Raw genomic sequence first — 16,484 nt, 5'->3', positions numbered from 1 at the left:
GAATGTCTTGCTCGTGGTTTGGAGACCAAGGGAATAAAACAAGATCTCATCAACAGGCTCCAGGCATATCTTGAAGAGCATGGTGAGTGTTTTGTGGAGGCAAAGAGTGGTGTGATTGAGGATATTAAGTTTTTGGCTCTACCATGTGGAAGATTTCTTCTTTTCCTTTAGGTTGTTGGCGATACAAGTTCTTAATTAACTATATCAAGAAAAACTCTTGATCATCCAGAGCAGTGATTGCAGTGCAAAGAAATATCCCCCCCCCCCCGCTTTAAGACATTGTAATTTTATTTCATTAAACCAAGAATCAGAAGATTTTAATTTAGTTCCTCTTATGCCAGCAATTTACTAGGTAACTTTGGACAGTCACTGTTTACGTGGCTTACATTTATACTTGTCTTTTCTGATCTATGAAATGAGACAAGTACCTCTACCCTTGAAATCTATAGGTAATCTCTGGTCTCCTCTAGCTCAGACATTCTCTAATGCTGCCTTTTAAAAAACAAATAATAACAACTTCATTTAAGGCATACTATCATCCCAGATTGTACAAGTTCTTTAATTTTTATCCTAACTCCCTTAAGCAACTGTTCTCATGTGATTGATATATTTTTTTTGTCTTTGTCCTTGTAAAGTATGTAGTGGTGTTTGGTGTACAATATTTTCTGTAATTGGCAATGAACCCATAGCCTTGCTTTATTTCTTACTTTTTTCTCTAAGTACTCTGCTTTTTTTTAAAGATACATTGATGTGACTATGTGGTCATCTAGTCTGTTGATTACAATTTCTGTATACTAGTCTGTGAGGTATGGAACACACCACATTTTAATTCACTCAATGACAGATACCTATATTGCTTCCAAACTATGTCTTTCATATTCCCTTATATTCCTGTGTGAGAATCTTTCTTGGATATATACCCAGGAGTGGGTTGCTAATTAATATCTATTAAATGTATATTTAATATGTCTAAGCACTGCCAAATTGCTTTCCAGCATTGCTCTATAAATCTACTCTCTTCAGTGCATGGGGAGGGTTGGGGGTGTGTTCTTATATCTCCTCCACATACCTAAAGTTGGCACTCTCCTATAGTGGCCTGATTTTTGTTAATGTGTTGGTTGTTTCAATTTACATTCTTCTAATTATTAAAAAGTTTAAACATTCGTGTTCATGGTTCTTTAGGTTTCCTCTTTGCTCTTTTTTCTTTCGTGATTCCTTTCATTCACTTGTTAGTTTGCAGGCATTTCTTTTAACTATTTCTTTATTGGTTTTAGACACAAATACCTTCTTTGTCATTTGTTTCTTTTTCCATGGTGTCCTTCCGTAGTTTTGAAAATCTGAAATTTTTCTCATACTACTTTTGCTTCTGGGTTTTTTTTTTTTTTTTTTTTAATTCTTTCTCACCTCTAAATCTGAAAGATACTCTCCCATATTACTTTTTATTAATGTTATAGTTTGACCTAATCACATTTAAGTTCTGTAGTCCAGCTGGAGTTCAACTTCGTATTAATGTTTGGTAGAGAAAAGTTACCTTTTCCATGTATAGCAAATTTTATGAGCATCATTTCTGCTTTCATTATTGAATTTTATTTTTGGAAGGTAAATTCTAATTTTAGCCTAAGTACAGTGATAAAGATGGCTTTCTAGCAGGGCTTGACCTGAATATTTTAATATTCTTTAGCTGAAGAGGAGGCAAATGAAGAAGATGTACTGGGAGATGAAACAGAGGTGAGTTGGAGAGAGTAAGGTTATTTACTGGTCTGGCAATGTGCTAGTACCTTGGCCACATTGCTGAACATCAATCACTAGAGGGCTTAAATGCTAACTCATTAGGGGAGCATAGAGGGGAAATAAAAGTTCTGAAAAACTAGTTTACTTTGGAGTTCTCATGTTCTTTTGATTAGTATTTATTCTTGATTCATATTAACCATCTTGTTTCATTTGGTTTTAGGAAGAAGAACCAAAGCCTATAGAACTCCCTGTCAAAGAGGAAGAACCCCCCGAAAAAACTGTTGATGTGTAACTATCTCTTTTTTATAATCTGAATATGGAACAGACAGATCTGAGGTTTGGGGGGATTTAGTATTTCATTCTGTTTTACCTTTTACGCAAGTACATGGTTTCAGTGAAGCAAATAGTTTATCTCTGGGTTATGTAATAGATAATTAGGCCAGGAGACTTCAAGCCCAAAGTTTAGTTTTTTTAGCCTTTGTTGTATTATGTAATAGATGGTTTTCTTTCTGTGTAGAGAATTATAGATTCTCTGCATCTGAGGAATTTTGTAAGGGAAGAGAGTGCTGAGCAGAGATTATGTCTCTCAGGTAACACTGCTCTCTTTGGATTTTACATTGGAAGAAGAGAAGACAAAGTACTAGAGTGAAAAGTAGATTTTGATCTGTTTAAACTATCCCACAAGGTTATCATAAACATCTTTTTATTTGAGGCTCTTTCCATAAATGTCTGGCCATCTTATATGCCAGCATGTTAAGAACAATTGAGTCCTTTTTAACATTTTTTTCTCTCATAGCTATATTAATGCATTTAATCATAAAAAGCAGTATATGGACTAGTAAAAAGTCAAACAGTACATAGAGGAGTATAAAAATTGAAAATTAAGTATTCCTTGTTTTCACCCCATTTTATATCCTAGAGGTTTTCAACATATTCTTTCAGAATATTTTATATGATATACGTATATACAGATACATGTATATACACAGTACGCATATCGTTGGTTTCTTTTTTTCACACCTAGAGATCTTTCTATGTCATCATATAATATATAATAATGTCCTTATTTAAATGTTAGTTATGTACTAGCTAAGATTCTAAGTGTTATACACATATGTTCATTTAGTCCGCATATGAACTCTGCGAAATAGGAATAATTATCCTAGTAAGTGATAGGTCTCTTTTTTTAGCTTGTTATTATGGGAAATTACAAGTATATATAAAAGTTATGAGAATAGTATAATAGACCCTCATCTACGCCTTACTCAAATTTAGTAGTTATTAACTTCTAGCAAGTAATAGTACTTTATTCTATGAATGAACAGTAATTTCACTAGTCTCCTGTTGATGGAAATTTATTCATAGTAGCAAAAAATGCAGTGCTACCTGTCCTTAAATGCAACTATTTTTATATTTGCGAAAGTATGTCCATAGGATAAATTCCTAGTAATGGATTTGCTGTATCACAGGGTATGTGCGTTTAATGTTTTATTAGATTTTGTTAAATATTACTGCTTTCTGAAGCCTTTTAATTATCTTCCATCATAAGAGGTTTGTATTTAGATATAATGCCTCGAGGAAATGGTTTATGGAATATCTTTAAAATAAATGTTTTGGGGACTTTCGGGGCAAGAAGGAAGATTGGATCAATACAATGATAATTGGCTTGTGTGGATTAAAAATAATGAAGTTTGAAAATTTGTGTACAAGTTTATTGTCCTTGGAATATATAAAATGTGTGATTCTCTCGTTTAGAGGGCTTTAATTTTATTAATGAATTTTTAAGCAGGGAAATTAAATGTGTTGAGGGGGTGATTTTTCTTTTTAGAGGGATAGTAATGGTTAGACTAAAGTATATACAGTACAGAAAGATTCTGGATCTCTGTAGTTTGGACAAGTTTTGTGTGTGAGAATGGTTAGAGAAATTTCTCAGTGAAGAGAAGAAACTTCCCATGACTCTCAGAATGTGATATGTTTTTTATTGCTTGAGCTTAATTGTGCCCAAGGAAGTTGGAACAGAGTAGAAGGAAGCTTCCTTTCTGGGGTTCCCTTTCTGCTATGAGGTGTTCTGCAGTGATTATGCTTCAGGATGGGAATGTGAAGGAAGTCATGATTAGCCTGGGGTTGGTGAGAGGATGCTTTCTTAATGGCATTGGACTTCAAGTAAAAATTAAACTTCGTTGTCCCTTTCTGCCTGAACAAGACAGAAGGTTGGGGAAGGAAGAATGACCAGGAATTGAAAGAATTCAGAAATTTCTTTGAAAGTCAGAATATTCAGGGATAATTTAGGTCCTTTGAACATTCAAAAGGCGAACATTCAGAGTCCTTGCTTTACTTTGGCTTGAGGTTCACCAAAAATATAACTATTTCTACTTTAATTTTTTTCCCCCCAAGGCAGTTAAATATTGTAGGGCTTAGTTATAGTCAGCAGGGGGCACCCATTGCTTATCTGTCAGTCTAGGGACCTCCAACAAAAGGATGGTGGAGAGAGTAAGTTCCTGTTCCAGAATTGCTTCCTCTGAAAATGCCATTGAACCATTACTACCATTCAGGGGATCAAATGGGAAAAGTGTCTGGGATGTTGGAACAAAAGCCGCCCATGTCTCCAAATGAGGGGCCTTAATGAGACTGGTTATGACCCACAGTTTTATGGGAGTTGTTTGGTGGAGGGTTAATGCCTTTCCATTTATCCTGGGTACTTCCGAACTTTGTCTCCCGCCCCTATGGTCCCCCCTCTTTTGTTTTCTCTTAAGCCTTTTGACTAGTAACTTAACATGTTTTCCTAATTCAGACTCCCCTTAGCCTTTTTTCTTCCTACTCCTTTTGACATTTTTATTTGTCCCACTTTGTTCCAACTGGAACTACAGTCCCCATGGGAGAAATAAGGGATTTGTAAAAGAAGGAAACCAGAGCTTGCAGAGCATTCATTCATTTTTTTTTTTTTTTTTGTTATGAAAATTGAGATTTGGTATTTCAGTGAAGGTTAAAGCAATAGTCATTAGTTCAGAAATAAATCTAAAGTTTTTAAAAGTAAATCAAATGTTTTCTTGTATCCTTTGTTTCTGTTTAGACCAATATATTTAATTAGACTTCTTTCCTAATAACTGTCTTCTACTTCAGAAAAGTAACTGAGTCTGTTATTTGCACTTTTATTGATAGATGACAGTTCAAGGAACTGAAGTTCTAATGGGCTTCGTGGTTTTTTGGGCTAAGGGGTAGCAGAGAGATATGAGACTGAGGACATGATTCAAGTGAATTCTTATACAATTCTAAGGTCTTGGTTTAGAGTATCAGTTTTCTAATTGTTAAAATCCCTTTTCTTTTTTCCAGGGCAGCAGAAAAGAAAGTGGTAAAAATTACATCTGAAATACCACAGACTGAGGTAGGTATTCTCCCTAGTAAAAGAGCAGTCTTTCTATGTATCTTTTGTTTCTTACCCTTTATTCTACCTGAGTCATCACTTTAAAAAATGTACTCAGAAAATCAGTATTGGCAGATTTTGGTATTGACATGTTTTTCCACCAACTACACTTGGGAAAGTACTTAGGCTGGCATAGTAACTTTTGAAGCCCTAGTCTTTTTTGTATAGAATGATGGTCTTAGTGGTAACTATCTTTAAGATATTTACAAACTAGGGCTAGAGTTTGGGAGGATTGTACCTTGAAAGATAAAAAGGAACAAGGGAAAATGTCATTTTTAAGTTACAACTCGCTAACTGGTGACATTGGAATGTCTGGATTCTATCTTAAGATCTCTGAAACTAGGTTTTCAGTTGAGTTCTGTGTTCTTTTTTATACCTTTAAAGTAAAGGTGGCATAGGACAACATTGCCTCATTTCTAACTAAAAGAGTACCACTAGTGTTGGAATCAAGCTGTTCCTTTGATCCCTTTTCAAAGGTCAACCAAACACAGCTTTTGTCTTCTTGATTTCGTGCAGAATGTGGGTTTTATTTTATTTCTGCCTTTTCGTTTTTGAGAACATGGATGTAATAATAGTGTTTTTGTATTTGCTTTTTGGAAAGGGATGTTGAGTTAAGTAAGCCCTAGGACGCATATAACCTGCTATCCTCTAGGATAGTCAGTATTCTCAGTTTAGACCTTAAGAAATTACTCTTCATGTTCTGAAAACCCCCACTTACTTCTAAACAACTTTTCTCTTAGAAGAAGGAAACCAGAAACTGAAAATTTTTTCCCCTTCTTTTTGTCTGTTACCACTTAGAGAATGCAGAAGAGAGCTGAACGATTCAATGTACCTGTGAGCTTGGAGAGTAAGAAAGCTGCCCGGGCAGCTAGGTGAGTGTCCCAGCCTTTCGGACCTGAGATAGTTATAGTATGATGGTGAGGGGCTGTGATTCTAGGTTTTAAATATAATTGTTAATTGTATACCTGAAATTTACTGGATTTTGTTAACCAATGTCACCATAATAAAAAATAAAATATAAACAAACAAACAAATAAAATTGATTTTAAGTAGAATAGAGTCCTTGCTTAAAGGAAACACACTTTTGGCTCTGTTCAGAACTTCTCTACTGATTTGGATGTAGTAGCTATAGACTGGGTTTTATTATCAAGCAGGGTTTTTGTAATAGGTAAAAGTCAGGAACTGACTGCTACTCCCAATTTTAGTAAGGCTTCTTTTTGGCTTATTCTCTAGACTCTTGGTGAGAAGAAGAGTAAATGGAACTTCTTTCATGGGGTTGTTAGAATTAGCTAATGATTGCAAGGCTTGAGATCACAAGCAAGTGCCATATGTACACTTGACACGGAGACCAGGAGTGTGAACAGCTTTCTAAAATTTAGCTTGTTTTTCTTTTTACAGATTTGGGATTTCTTCAGTTCCATCAAAAGGTAAGACTACAGACACTCTTCTGAGGAAGTTATCTTTATATATTCTTACTTTTCGGGCACAACATATTTCATTTCTCTAAATTGAGGTAAACTTAGCTCTAGAAGCCTTTAAGAAGTGAGAACATTTACCTCTTTGCATTAGGTAACTCTATACTTAAATTAATCCTTCCTGGGCAATTAAGGAAGGTATTGAAGTTACTAGAATAGGAAGAAGTGCCAATATTTGTTTTCTTTTTCTTGGGCATCTTCAGAGAAGTTTCTAGTACCTTGTTTACTATTCTGGGGTCTCAAATCAGCATATAATTATGTATAGCTGTCTAGTGTTACACCGCCTAGTGTAGTGGTAAATGGAAAGAGTCTTTTCTACCTCAAAAAACTTACTTCAAGGAATTTACAAGAAAATAATATTGGATATGCTTAAAGACTTAGCCACAGGGATTAGCATACATTAGTTATCAGTAACTAGAAACAGTATAGTATATAATAGAGAATTCATTAAGAAAATGTGTACCATAGTTATAGTAGAAGATCATGCAGATGTTAAAAATGATATTGAAGAATATTTGTCAATGATATTAAGTGAAAAAAGTTATAAAATGATCTTAGCAGTATGTTCCCATTTTAGTAATAAAAGTGCATGTATGGATAGGAAAATTATTAGAAGGTTATATACTAAGTTGTTAATACTTATTATCGCTGGTTTATAGAATTTTGACTTCTACAATGAATATGCATTTTGTAATAAGTTAGGGAAGAAATTATTATTTTTAAAAAGGACATAGTCCCTGTTCTCAGAGACTTAAAATTTAAATAAAGTTTTCTAATCAATCCATTCTTCCTAATGACCTTTTTAAAAGACCAGCAAAATTCTGGCCACTGTTACTATGTGTTTTACAAACAAGATATTTTCTGGCTTTTAGTTGCATCAAGAGAGCTATAATAGGATTGGTGAGGGTACAACAAAATTATTAAAGAATTAGATGGTGCTATTTGAAGAAAACAAAAGTTAAAATTAATACTTTGAAAAGGAAACCCGATTAATAAAATAACGTATAGAGAACATTTGCAGCATTTTATATATATAATTTCGACATCCTAGAACTAGAATTAAGAGGAATTACAGTTTTATGAGTGAGAACATAAAAACAGCTAACAGTTCCTAGCACATGGGTTGTGGTAAATGTTGAATCTATACCTGAATGTTTACAGTAGGGAGTTAGGGAACCAATTATAAGATTGAGATTGCTTAAAATAAAATTCTGAAAAATTTTAAGTTAATAGTTGTTGACAGGATTAGGGTTGAACCAATGGGCCAATTTACTACTTGCTTGTTAGTGATAATTTCAGGGCAGAACGCTGTGTTTAAGAGGCCATAATTTTAACTCATTATGATAGGAGCTCTGCTCTTTTATCCAGATATTGATTTTCTCTTTTTAACAGCTTTGAGATATAATTCATGTACCATACAATTCATCCTTTTTAAATATATAATTTAGTGTCTTTTTAATATATTCACAGGGTTGTGCAGCCATCATCACAGTCTAATTTTAGGACATATTCATTACCCAAAAAAAGAAACCATGTACTCATTAGCAGTGTTTCCCATTCCTCTGCCCAAGCAACCACTAGTTTTTTTTTCTCTATATATAAATTTTCTATATATATAAATTTGCCTTATAAATGGAATCTTAAAACTTTTGGTCTTTTGTGACTGGATTCTTTCACTTAGCATATGTATTCAGAGTTCATTCATGTTATAGCATGTATCAGTACTTCATTTCTTTTTATTGTTGGATAATATTCCATTGTATAGATAGATATACCACATTTTATCTATCCATCAGTTGGTAGACATCTGTGTTTTTTTGTCCCACGTTTTGGCTGCTAGGGTTAATGCTGCTATGAACATTCATATATTTAAGTTTTTGTATGGGTGTATGTTTTAATTTCTCTTGGGTGTATACACCTAGGTATGGAATTGCTAAATCTTGGTATACTGTACATTTAACCTTTTGAGGAATAGCCGAACTGTTTTCCAAAGCAGGTGCACCATTTTATGTTCTCAATGAATAGATATAATCTCTAGATGCAATCTGCCTTTTTTTTTGTCATGCTTGGATAAAGGACAATTGTCCTGTATACTAATTCTGTGCTTTCTAATTTGATTTGAAGAGTGTCAGCTTCCTTTATGACTTTTAGATGTATTTAATAAAACTGTTTTATTTGTTTTTTTAGGTCTGTCATCTGACACCAAGCCTATGGTAAGAAATATTTTTTTTGTACCTCGAGAGCCAAAGCTTAACTTTGTACAGTTAGTTTTAAAGTTAGAGACTCCTCCTCAGATCAGAGGAATCTGAAATCATATGAGCTTGGCGGCTGTTTTCAGTACAGTGTTTTATGTCCTGAATAAAAAAGAATTGTTTGAGGTACTGAGAGGTCAGGAAAATTACCACATATTCCAAGTCACTATAGACATCTTCCTACCCCTTCTCTTGAAAAAATAAATAGATGGTGTTACCTAGAGGACAATCCATGTAAGTCTTTTATTTTATGGTATTGGAGTTTTAGGCCTTGTGCAACAGTGGCTTTGGATAATGTCTAATTTTTAATTACTACAAGAGAATCTGCAGCAACTTACGATTTTTTTTTAACACTATCTAGTAAATATAAAGTTAGAGAATAAAGAGTAGTAGTATAAGATGCTTTGGGGCCATTGTGACTAGTAGGCATTTTTAGAAAATGGAAACAAGTGCTGTGGTGAAATATGTTCAGCTTTTTGAAAACCTGCTCTTGGGGTTACAGTTCATCATTATTATTGGTAGTAATAATAATAAATGTCCTAAATATACTTTTGATGATAAGTCTTGATATATCAAGGTTTCTAAGAAAAGGAAGGAAGAAAATTGAGTTGGGTACTAGTGATAGATTTGTCTTCTGAAGAAAGGAGAACTACAGCCATAGTTTCTCTTTGCTTGAAGATAAAGAACTACTTGGTAGAGACTATGTACAGGAATTAATGATGTTGGACTGTGAGTGCTGGTCTTGTTTGGAGGTGATGATTTAGACATTTGTTTGCTTTCTCAAGCAGTGTTTGTCCTACTTTGATCTTAAACCCTCCTTAGCCTCTTGCCACCTTTGATGAATGAAGAAGGCAGGGCTGAATCTTTTACTACATTCTAAGAGAGGCCTTTTTAATAATTAGTGGCATGGATGGGTGCTGCTTAGTTTCCTAATTTGGTATATAGGGTATCTTTGATGTTGTAGGCTTATTTGAACTCTTAGTTTTGGACCATAGTTTCTGCCTTCTATATTTTGTTTTGATTTTTTAAAATACAGGGTTTTGTTTTGTTTTTCCTGTTATTGTAGGTTAACCTGGACAAACTAAAGGAAAGAGCTCAAAGATTTGGTTTGAATGTCTCTTCAATCTCCAGGAAGGTAAAGTACTGTTTTTGTAACATGAAGGCAGTTTGGGAGCTGCATAGGCTGGAAATGACTGGAATTTTTTTTGCAATGTTAAAGCAGCTTGGGATCTACACAGGCTGAGAATATAGCGCCTTGTTTCACACAATGCTTTGAATATTACCTCCTCTTATTGGTTCTTGATTACATTGTGGGAATTGTTTCACAGAGCTAATTATTTTTTTCCACAGTTTTTTTTTTTTTTTTTCCCATAGCTTCTATCCAGGCTGTTAGAGCATGCTCTGTATTCCTCTTGGTTAAGATGTTGAATTCAGTGTTGTTAAAACTTGTTGAATCTGCTTTAATTTCTAATATAGGCATAATGGAAATTAAATAATCAGGAGAAAACAGTTCTGTCTTTAGGTCAAAGATACTTAGAAATAAAATTTGGACTTTCTATGGAAGAAAAATTAAGTTATATTTTTCTTTCTGCTTCTCTGCTGACACTATTTAGTTTATTAAGTAAGATAACTTTGTTGACGCCATGATGTGTGGGGTAATTAGTTCTACAGTGCATTGTTGTGTTTGGAGTTTTGCTAGGTACTTTGGAGAAAATGCTAAAGATTCTCTGTTTGTTTCTCTTAATCTTTGTTCTGTGAGAATGAGAGCATGTTTCTTGGTGGTTGAAGTGGTGGCAGGGTTAAAGGAAGAGTATTTCAAACCAGAAAAAACATCATTTAAAAAAGTCATTTTCCACTCAATTATGGAAATATTTAGCTCCCTGAAAGTCCATTGGAAAAAAATTGATCTGATAGTGGTTATATATTTCAGGAAAAAAACTAAACACTAAAAAGTAAACAGTTGTGCCCCTGTGGGAGTTACAACCTTGCATACAACTGTGCTTCATTTTCCTCTCCTTTAGGTTACTTTTTTTTTTTAGGTTACATTTTTGATGTTTACCAGAAATGAAACATCAGGTCTGTGTGCCCAGCTTGATGCTGAGACCATAGGTGTTCAATAGGAATATTTGCTGGTTTATGTAAAATTTTTAAAAATTAGAAGTTGAGAGGTAGGCAGAGTATGTGATTCTTAAACCACATGCAGCTAAATTGTGAAGAATTATTATAAACCCAAAATCATTGTGTTTTGCTGGATGGCCAACGGAAAAGGTGCCTTGAATCTGTGGCCCTGGTTCTCATCTGTCTCTTTTTGTATATGAGGGTTAGGTGTCTGAGAATCTTAGCAATAACTTCACTCCTCTAGGGAATTGTATGTGTTTGTGTGTTCTATCAAAATTAACAAAATTAAACATCATATCTCCTACTACTTAACTCATATGGACACATTCCTGAGAGGAATTTGTTCACTTGAGTTATTTTGATAGCATTTCATTGCAAGGATAGATAAAGCCTTTCTCTTCCTTTTCCTAGACTCTTTCTCCATATTTGACCTGTTTTCTTTTTTAGTCCATAGGAGACTGAGTAAAACATGAAGAGATACAGATACCTTAGTTAATTTTGTGACTTTGAGGAAAGTATTAAACTTCTTTGGTTTTCATCTATAAAAATGGGAGAAATACCTAACACACCATGTTTGTGTAGAGTAAATAATTGTATATTTGAATTACCTTAATACAGTGACACTTTGACCCACAGTAAATACTAGTTTTCTTCCTTTCTTAGTTCAGTTCTCTTAGCTACCTGGCTCTATGACTTTGAGTCAGTTAACTTGTATATTTTAACTTGATCATTGATAAGATTTCAGTTCTCATTTTAAATCTCCGAAGGGTTGTAATCAGATAATGGTAATTGGCAGAACTCTGACTATATGAGCTCTGTTCTCTAAACATTCATCGTCACACATGTGTTCTAGAGTAGTGTTTCTCAAATTCTGTGGCAAAAGACTAGTTTTTAAAAATTTCCAACTCATTGCAGAGTGGCACTTTTGTAAAATACAATAAAAATGTTCACAGCAGTGTTAAATTACTCTGGAAGTTTCTAATAACTCAATTTCGGACTTAACTGCAGACTGATAACAGTTTGGGGATCAGCACCAGGAGATGAACCACATTTTGAGTAGCACTGTACTAGAGTATATATGATTTTTTTCCAAGGACCTCTTTGTTTGGAGGTTTGTGACTCTTGGAGATGTCTCCCTTGAGTATGGGTTCCGTATACATTGATCATAAATCCTGATTTTCAGAATTGTTCTAATTTCAACAGTTTAGTCTAATTTTCCCCATAAACCATTACAGTGTCCCAGAAATGCCGATATTTTGCTATCTAGAACACCACTGTCCAATTGAACTTTCTGTGATGATGGAAATATTCTGTAAAATATTGTTCTGTTGAATAATCTGTTATCTAATATAGTAATTAGCCACATGTGGTTATTTATTGATCACTTGAAATGTAGCTCATGTAACTGAGGAACTGAATTTTTACTAATTTAAATAGCCATATGTATATTGAACTACTCAAGTCTAGCTTATATCTCTCACACAGCTTTCACACTTAGAAGTAGCATAGAAATCCTTTATCAGACCATATACATTGGAGCACTGTTTCTGTAGCCCAGAATTTTTTAGTACTTGTAGAACGTAAGCAGTTATATACTGAATCTGTAGAAAAGAAATTAGAGAAAAGGGAGTAGGAAATAAAAGGAAGTGTTCGTTTTGTCAAGTAACTTATTTTCTAGAACTTAAGTGTTCTAGATCCAAATCCTGAAATTGCAACTAGATACATTCTCTTTGAGAGTTACCTGGTTGTCTTATATTTAACTGTTTTTTATCACCAGAGATGATTTACTACCTAGTATTTGGTTAGCCAAGGTTAGTGACATGATTAAGTTTATGTTTATGGAATGGCCAAATCAGCACACTCTATCCACCTCATTTTGGGGATCTGGGGTTCTAGTATAGCATTTTCTTACATAATTTGGTTACCTATAAATTTTACTATTCTCTAGGTACAGATCTCATTCACTTAGATATGATGCCAATAGTGGAGGTTAGTAGGTGGTGTGAAGATGCCTCTTCTTTATCCTAGCATCCTAAAAAGGATAGTGAGAAACCTACCTCCTACCCTTTCTATTGCACAAGGTTTATGTTTGCTTGATCCAGCTTAAGGTCCTGATTGCTGATTTCTCTTCAGTAGATTTTGCTGCAGACCAGTATATATGATAAAGAGAGAAAGTGTGTGAGAGGAAGTGAGGCATGGCTCAATAGTATTTTTGACTAATTTTATTTTTAACTCACAATCTGATCACCTTCATAATTTAGATTTATGTCTTGAGCATATTACAGATTTGTGGACATCAAATCTCTGCTATTCTTCCTAGGCTCACTTTTGCATGACTGCTCATATATTTCAGTTTTTAGCTTTACTAGTATACTATATACATTGGACAGTACACAGAAACTTAAAGAAATTTGGCTTACCCCTACCTCAGTCATCTTCCCTCTTTTCCCCCTGTCCAAGAAAGATCTGTCCGTTCATGTTTTGAGCTCAGGTCTCAGTGAATAGAATGCTGTTGGTTTAGGATAATGGGAAGTGACAGGGCAAAGAATAGCACTGGCATTTATGGACATTTTTTACACAAGAGGCTGTAAATTGTCCCCTCCAACTCTTTGGACTGTTTGAGATAGAATTGCACGCCTTTTCTCATATAAGCCTCATAGTGACAATGGGCTTAGAAACCTCCCTCCTCTCAAACAAAGCAAACCCAGATAAATAACCTCTGCTTGATTGGTTCTGATTGATCACCAGCTAGATTTTCAGTCTTGTGCTTGACTGGTGGTGGGTTTTTTTTTCTCTGTCAGTTTTCCATGCCTCCCAAGAGAACTAGTGTTTATATTGTTGAAGGACATGACTTGGCCTGGCACATAAGAAACTCATCTCAGAAAAGACTGAGAGATGGATAGAGGGAATAGATGGGAAGCCAGATTAGTTAATATATAATGGTCATAGGACATCATTTTTGGTAAAAACTTAAGTCGCAGGCCTAGGGTTATAGTGTTAACTGTTGTAGCTAATTTGGGTTGATTTGTTTTATTTTGTTTTTAAATATTGGCCCATTTGGGAAAGTGAAACTTGATACTATAGGAAGTTACACAAAATGCAGCTAGGTGGGTATTTAAAAAAAAAAAAGAAGCCCAGGCACATAGCAGAAAACTGGAGTGTGGTTTATATTCTTTCTCCCTGGGAATGTGAGAGTTTGTGTCACTGCTTCTTGATTCCTTAGTAGTAGTAGAAAATGTAAGCATTTTGTATCCCTATTGATCTTACTACATCTTATCTATTAAAATATTACTGGGTTTTTCTCTACGTATAGCTCTTCATATAGGTAACTGTCCTAATGAGTTATCTTAAGGCCTGTAAACCATGAAGGCTGCTTTTTCCAAGTTTGTGATTTTTGCACTTTCTTCCATGATAATTGCGGTCTCTGTTACATAGCATCAGGTTATAAAAACTATCGCTCCGCTGACCATCTTGTCGTTGAGACTGGTAGCTAGAAGATTCTTGGGTGGCTGCAGTGATTAGTTCCATGAGCCTTTCATAATTATATACTTTTGCTCACCATTGGTTGGGGATGAACAGCTTCAGAGAGTGAGATATAAGGCTTGCCTTGTTTTTGAGGAGCTTGTCACTAAAATGTGTTGAGGGTACCAGGAAGGAAGCTGGGACAGAATCAGTTCGAAGCCTAAGAGGGTACCAGTGTCTCCTAGCATACAAATTTCATTGAGGCTAACTGATGGTGGGCTGGTCTCATTTAGTCTCTTCTGGAAGACCCATTCGATTATATCTAGATTAACTTGACCATCTGAAATAAATGAATTCAGCAATGGGGTTTGGTATAGAGAGAGGTTAACCACTGGGATGTGGAGAAAAGGGAAGTTTACGCTGTGGATTTAGAAGTTGGTCCCAGCCTTCTCAGAGAGCCTATAACTGGAATTTGTTAGAGAGTTTAGGTAAGTGTATGCAAATGTTTTCCAAAGGAAGAACCGTGGGACCATGCATAGGACATTGCCAACATGGAACTGTAAGAACCCAAGGAACTGTAAGCTCTGATGAGGTGTTGGTAGAATATTTTTTAAAGGATTAGTTAGTTGTAGAAGATGTAGATCTCAGGATAAGTTGGGAAAGTAGCCTGCTGAGTAGGTCTGGGTTCTTTTTCAACCGAATATACTCAAACAGCAGTACCTAGGTCAGGTGTAACACTTAATTCTCTATTCCTCTTTCTCATTGGACCCATGAGGCCAAGAAAAATGCACATAGTAGGATTGTAGATGGAAAAACCAGTGTAATCAATGAAATCGCATTTCATTGATCAAGACTTTAGGGGGAATCCCCCCTACACTTTGTTGTAGATTGTCATTTTTCCCAATATACTTCCTCCATTTGAAAAATTGAATTCTTTTAACTTATATTAACCATCAAGAAAAGATAAGAATTGATAATATATATGGGTAGATAGAGATAGCAATTGAGAGTGGCTCTCAGGATGAGTTTCAGGAAAAGCCAAGACCCAACTTTACAGTCTTCAGCTTTTTTTGGAATATTTTAGGCCCAACCAAAATTTAACCAGTCCTTTAAATCCCCTTCTAACTTAAAATAATTTGAAAATAAATATTTGACTTTTTTTCTGCCTCCTCTCTAAGATAAAAAACACAAACTGCTGTTTCTCCACCTGTGCATTGGAACAAACCTTGAGGGAGTGGTGAAGGAGCTGTTTAAAGAGGAAACAATAGGGAAAACACTCTGACCTCAGTTTATCCCCTCATCTGGTTCTTCATTTGTCCCTACTGAGGAACAGAACTTGTCTTTTGTCTGCAACACAAATACATCTTCACCTCCCTCCCTTCCCACTTCCCCCACCCAACGCCTCCCTTCTCACTCTCGTCTATTATGGTTCTAATCAATGATGTCATTATGTGTGCCATTCAATTGCTGTTGAACCACTTGGCTGTAGGAATTTGGAAGAGCAAAGAGGCAGAATGGAATTTTTCTCTCTTGCCCAGGGCTCTTGAAAATGTATTCTAATTTTAACTAGAGAAATAGGAGTCAGGTTTTTCTTTGCTCAATAACTTGTTCTACTATGCCCTAACCTTCAGACATACACTCTTTACTTAGCTGGATATGAGGAAAAATTGGACATAAAATTTTAGGGATATAAATCGAACACTTCGAGAGGAAAAGCTTTAAAAATTGGGGGAAGCAAGATGAAATTTTTGATACTATGTCAGCATTTATGGCTGGTGTTTTGCCCTGTTTACTATAAATTGTATTTTTGAGAAGTTTCTGATAGAAGGCGATGCTTCCCCAAGGTTCATAGTTAAGACTACTAGGATCTTGTACCTTTTTATTTTATTTATCCGTCTCCGATTTCATTTATTGAGTTTGATCCTAAAGAACTAGAAGTAAGAAAGTTTGTAGTCAGGAAAAAAAAACCCACTGTCTTTTCTATTTCCCCGGTTCAATACCCCACCCCCACTAATGTCTTTGCAT

General features: G+C 35.0%; 1 protein-coding gene across 1 annotated transcript in view; it reads left to right on the top strand.

Moving 5' to 3' along the window:
* Positions 1-6: 6 nt before the first annotated feature.
* The window catches only part of SARNP (SAP domain containing ribonucleoprotein), a gene marked incomplete at its 5' end in the record, with an annotated part of 29,058 nt that continues 12,580 nt past the window's right edge, over positions 7-16,484 (top strand). Inside the window, 8 exons of the mRNA XM_025044710.1 lie at positions 7-82; positions 1,682-1,728; positions 1,952-2,019; positions 5,062-5,113; positions 5,951-6,024; positions 6,551-6,579; positions 8,815-8,840; positions 9,946-10,014. Of these exons, the coding sequence (XP_024900478.1) occupies positions 7-82; positions 1,682-1,728; positions 1,952-2,019; positions 5,062-5,113; positions 5,951-6,024; positions 6,551-6,579; positions 8,815-8,840; positions 9,946-10,014 (441 nt within the window). The remainder of the gene's footprint in view (positions 83-1,681; positions 1,729-1,951; positions 2,020-5,061; positions 5,114-5,950; positions 6,025-6,550; positions 6,580-8,814; positions 8,841-9,945; positions 10,015-16,484) is intronic.

Source organism: Pteropus alecto, unplaced genomic scaffold, assembly GCF_000325575.1.
Source record: "Pteropus alecto unplaced genomic scaffold, ASM32557v1 scaffold433, whole genome shotgun sequence".
Taxonomy (NCBI): Eukaryota; Metazoa; Chordata; class Mammalia; order Chiroptera; family Pteropodidae; genus Pteropus; species Pteropus alecto.
This window is presented reverse-complemented; position numbering and strand designations above follow the sequence as displayed.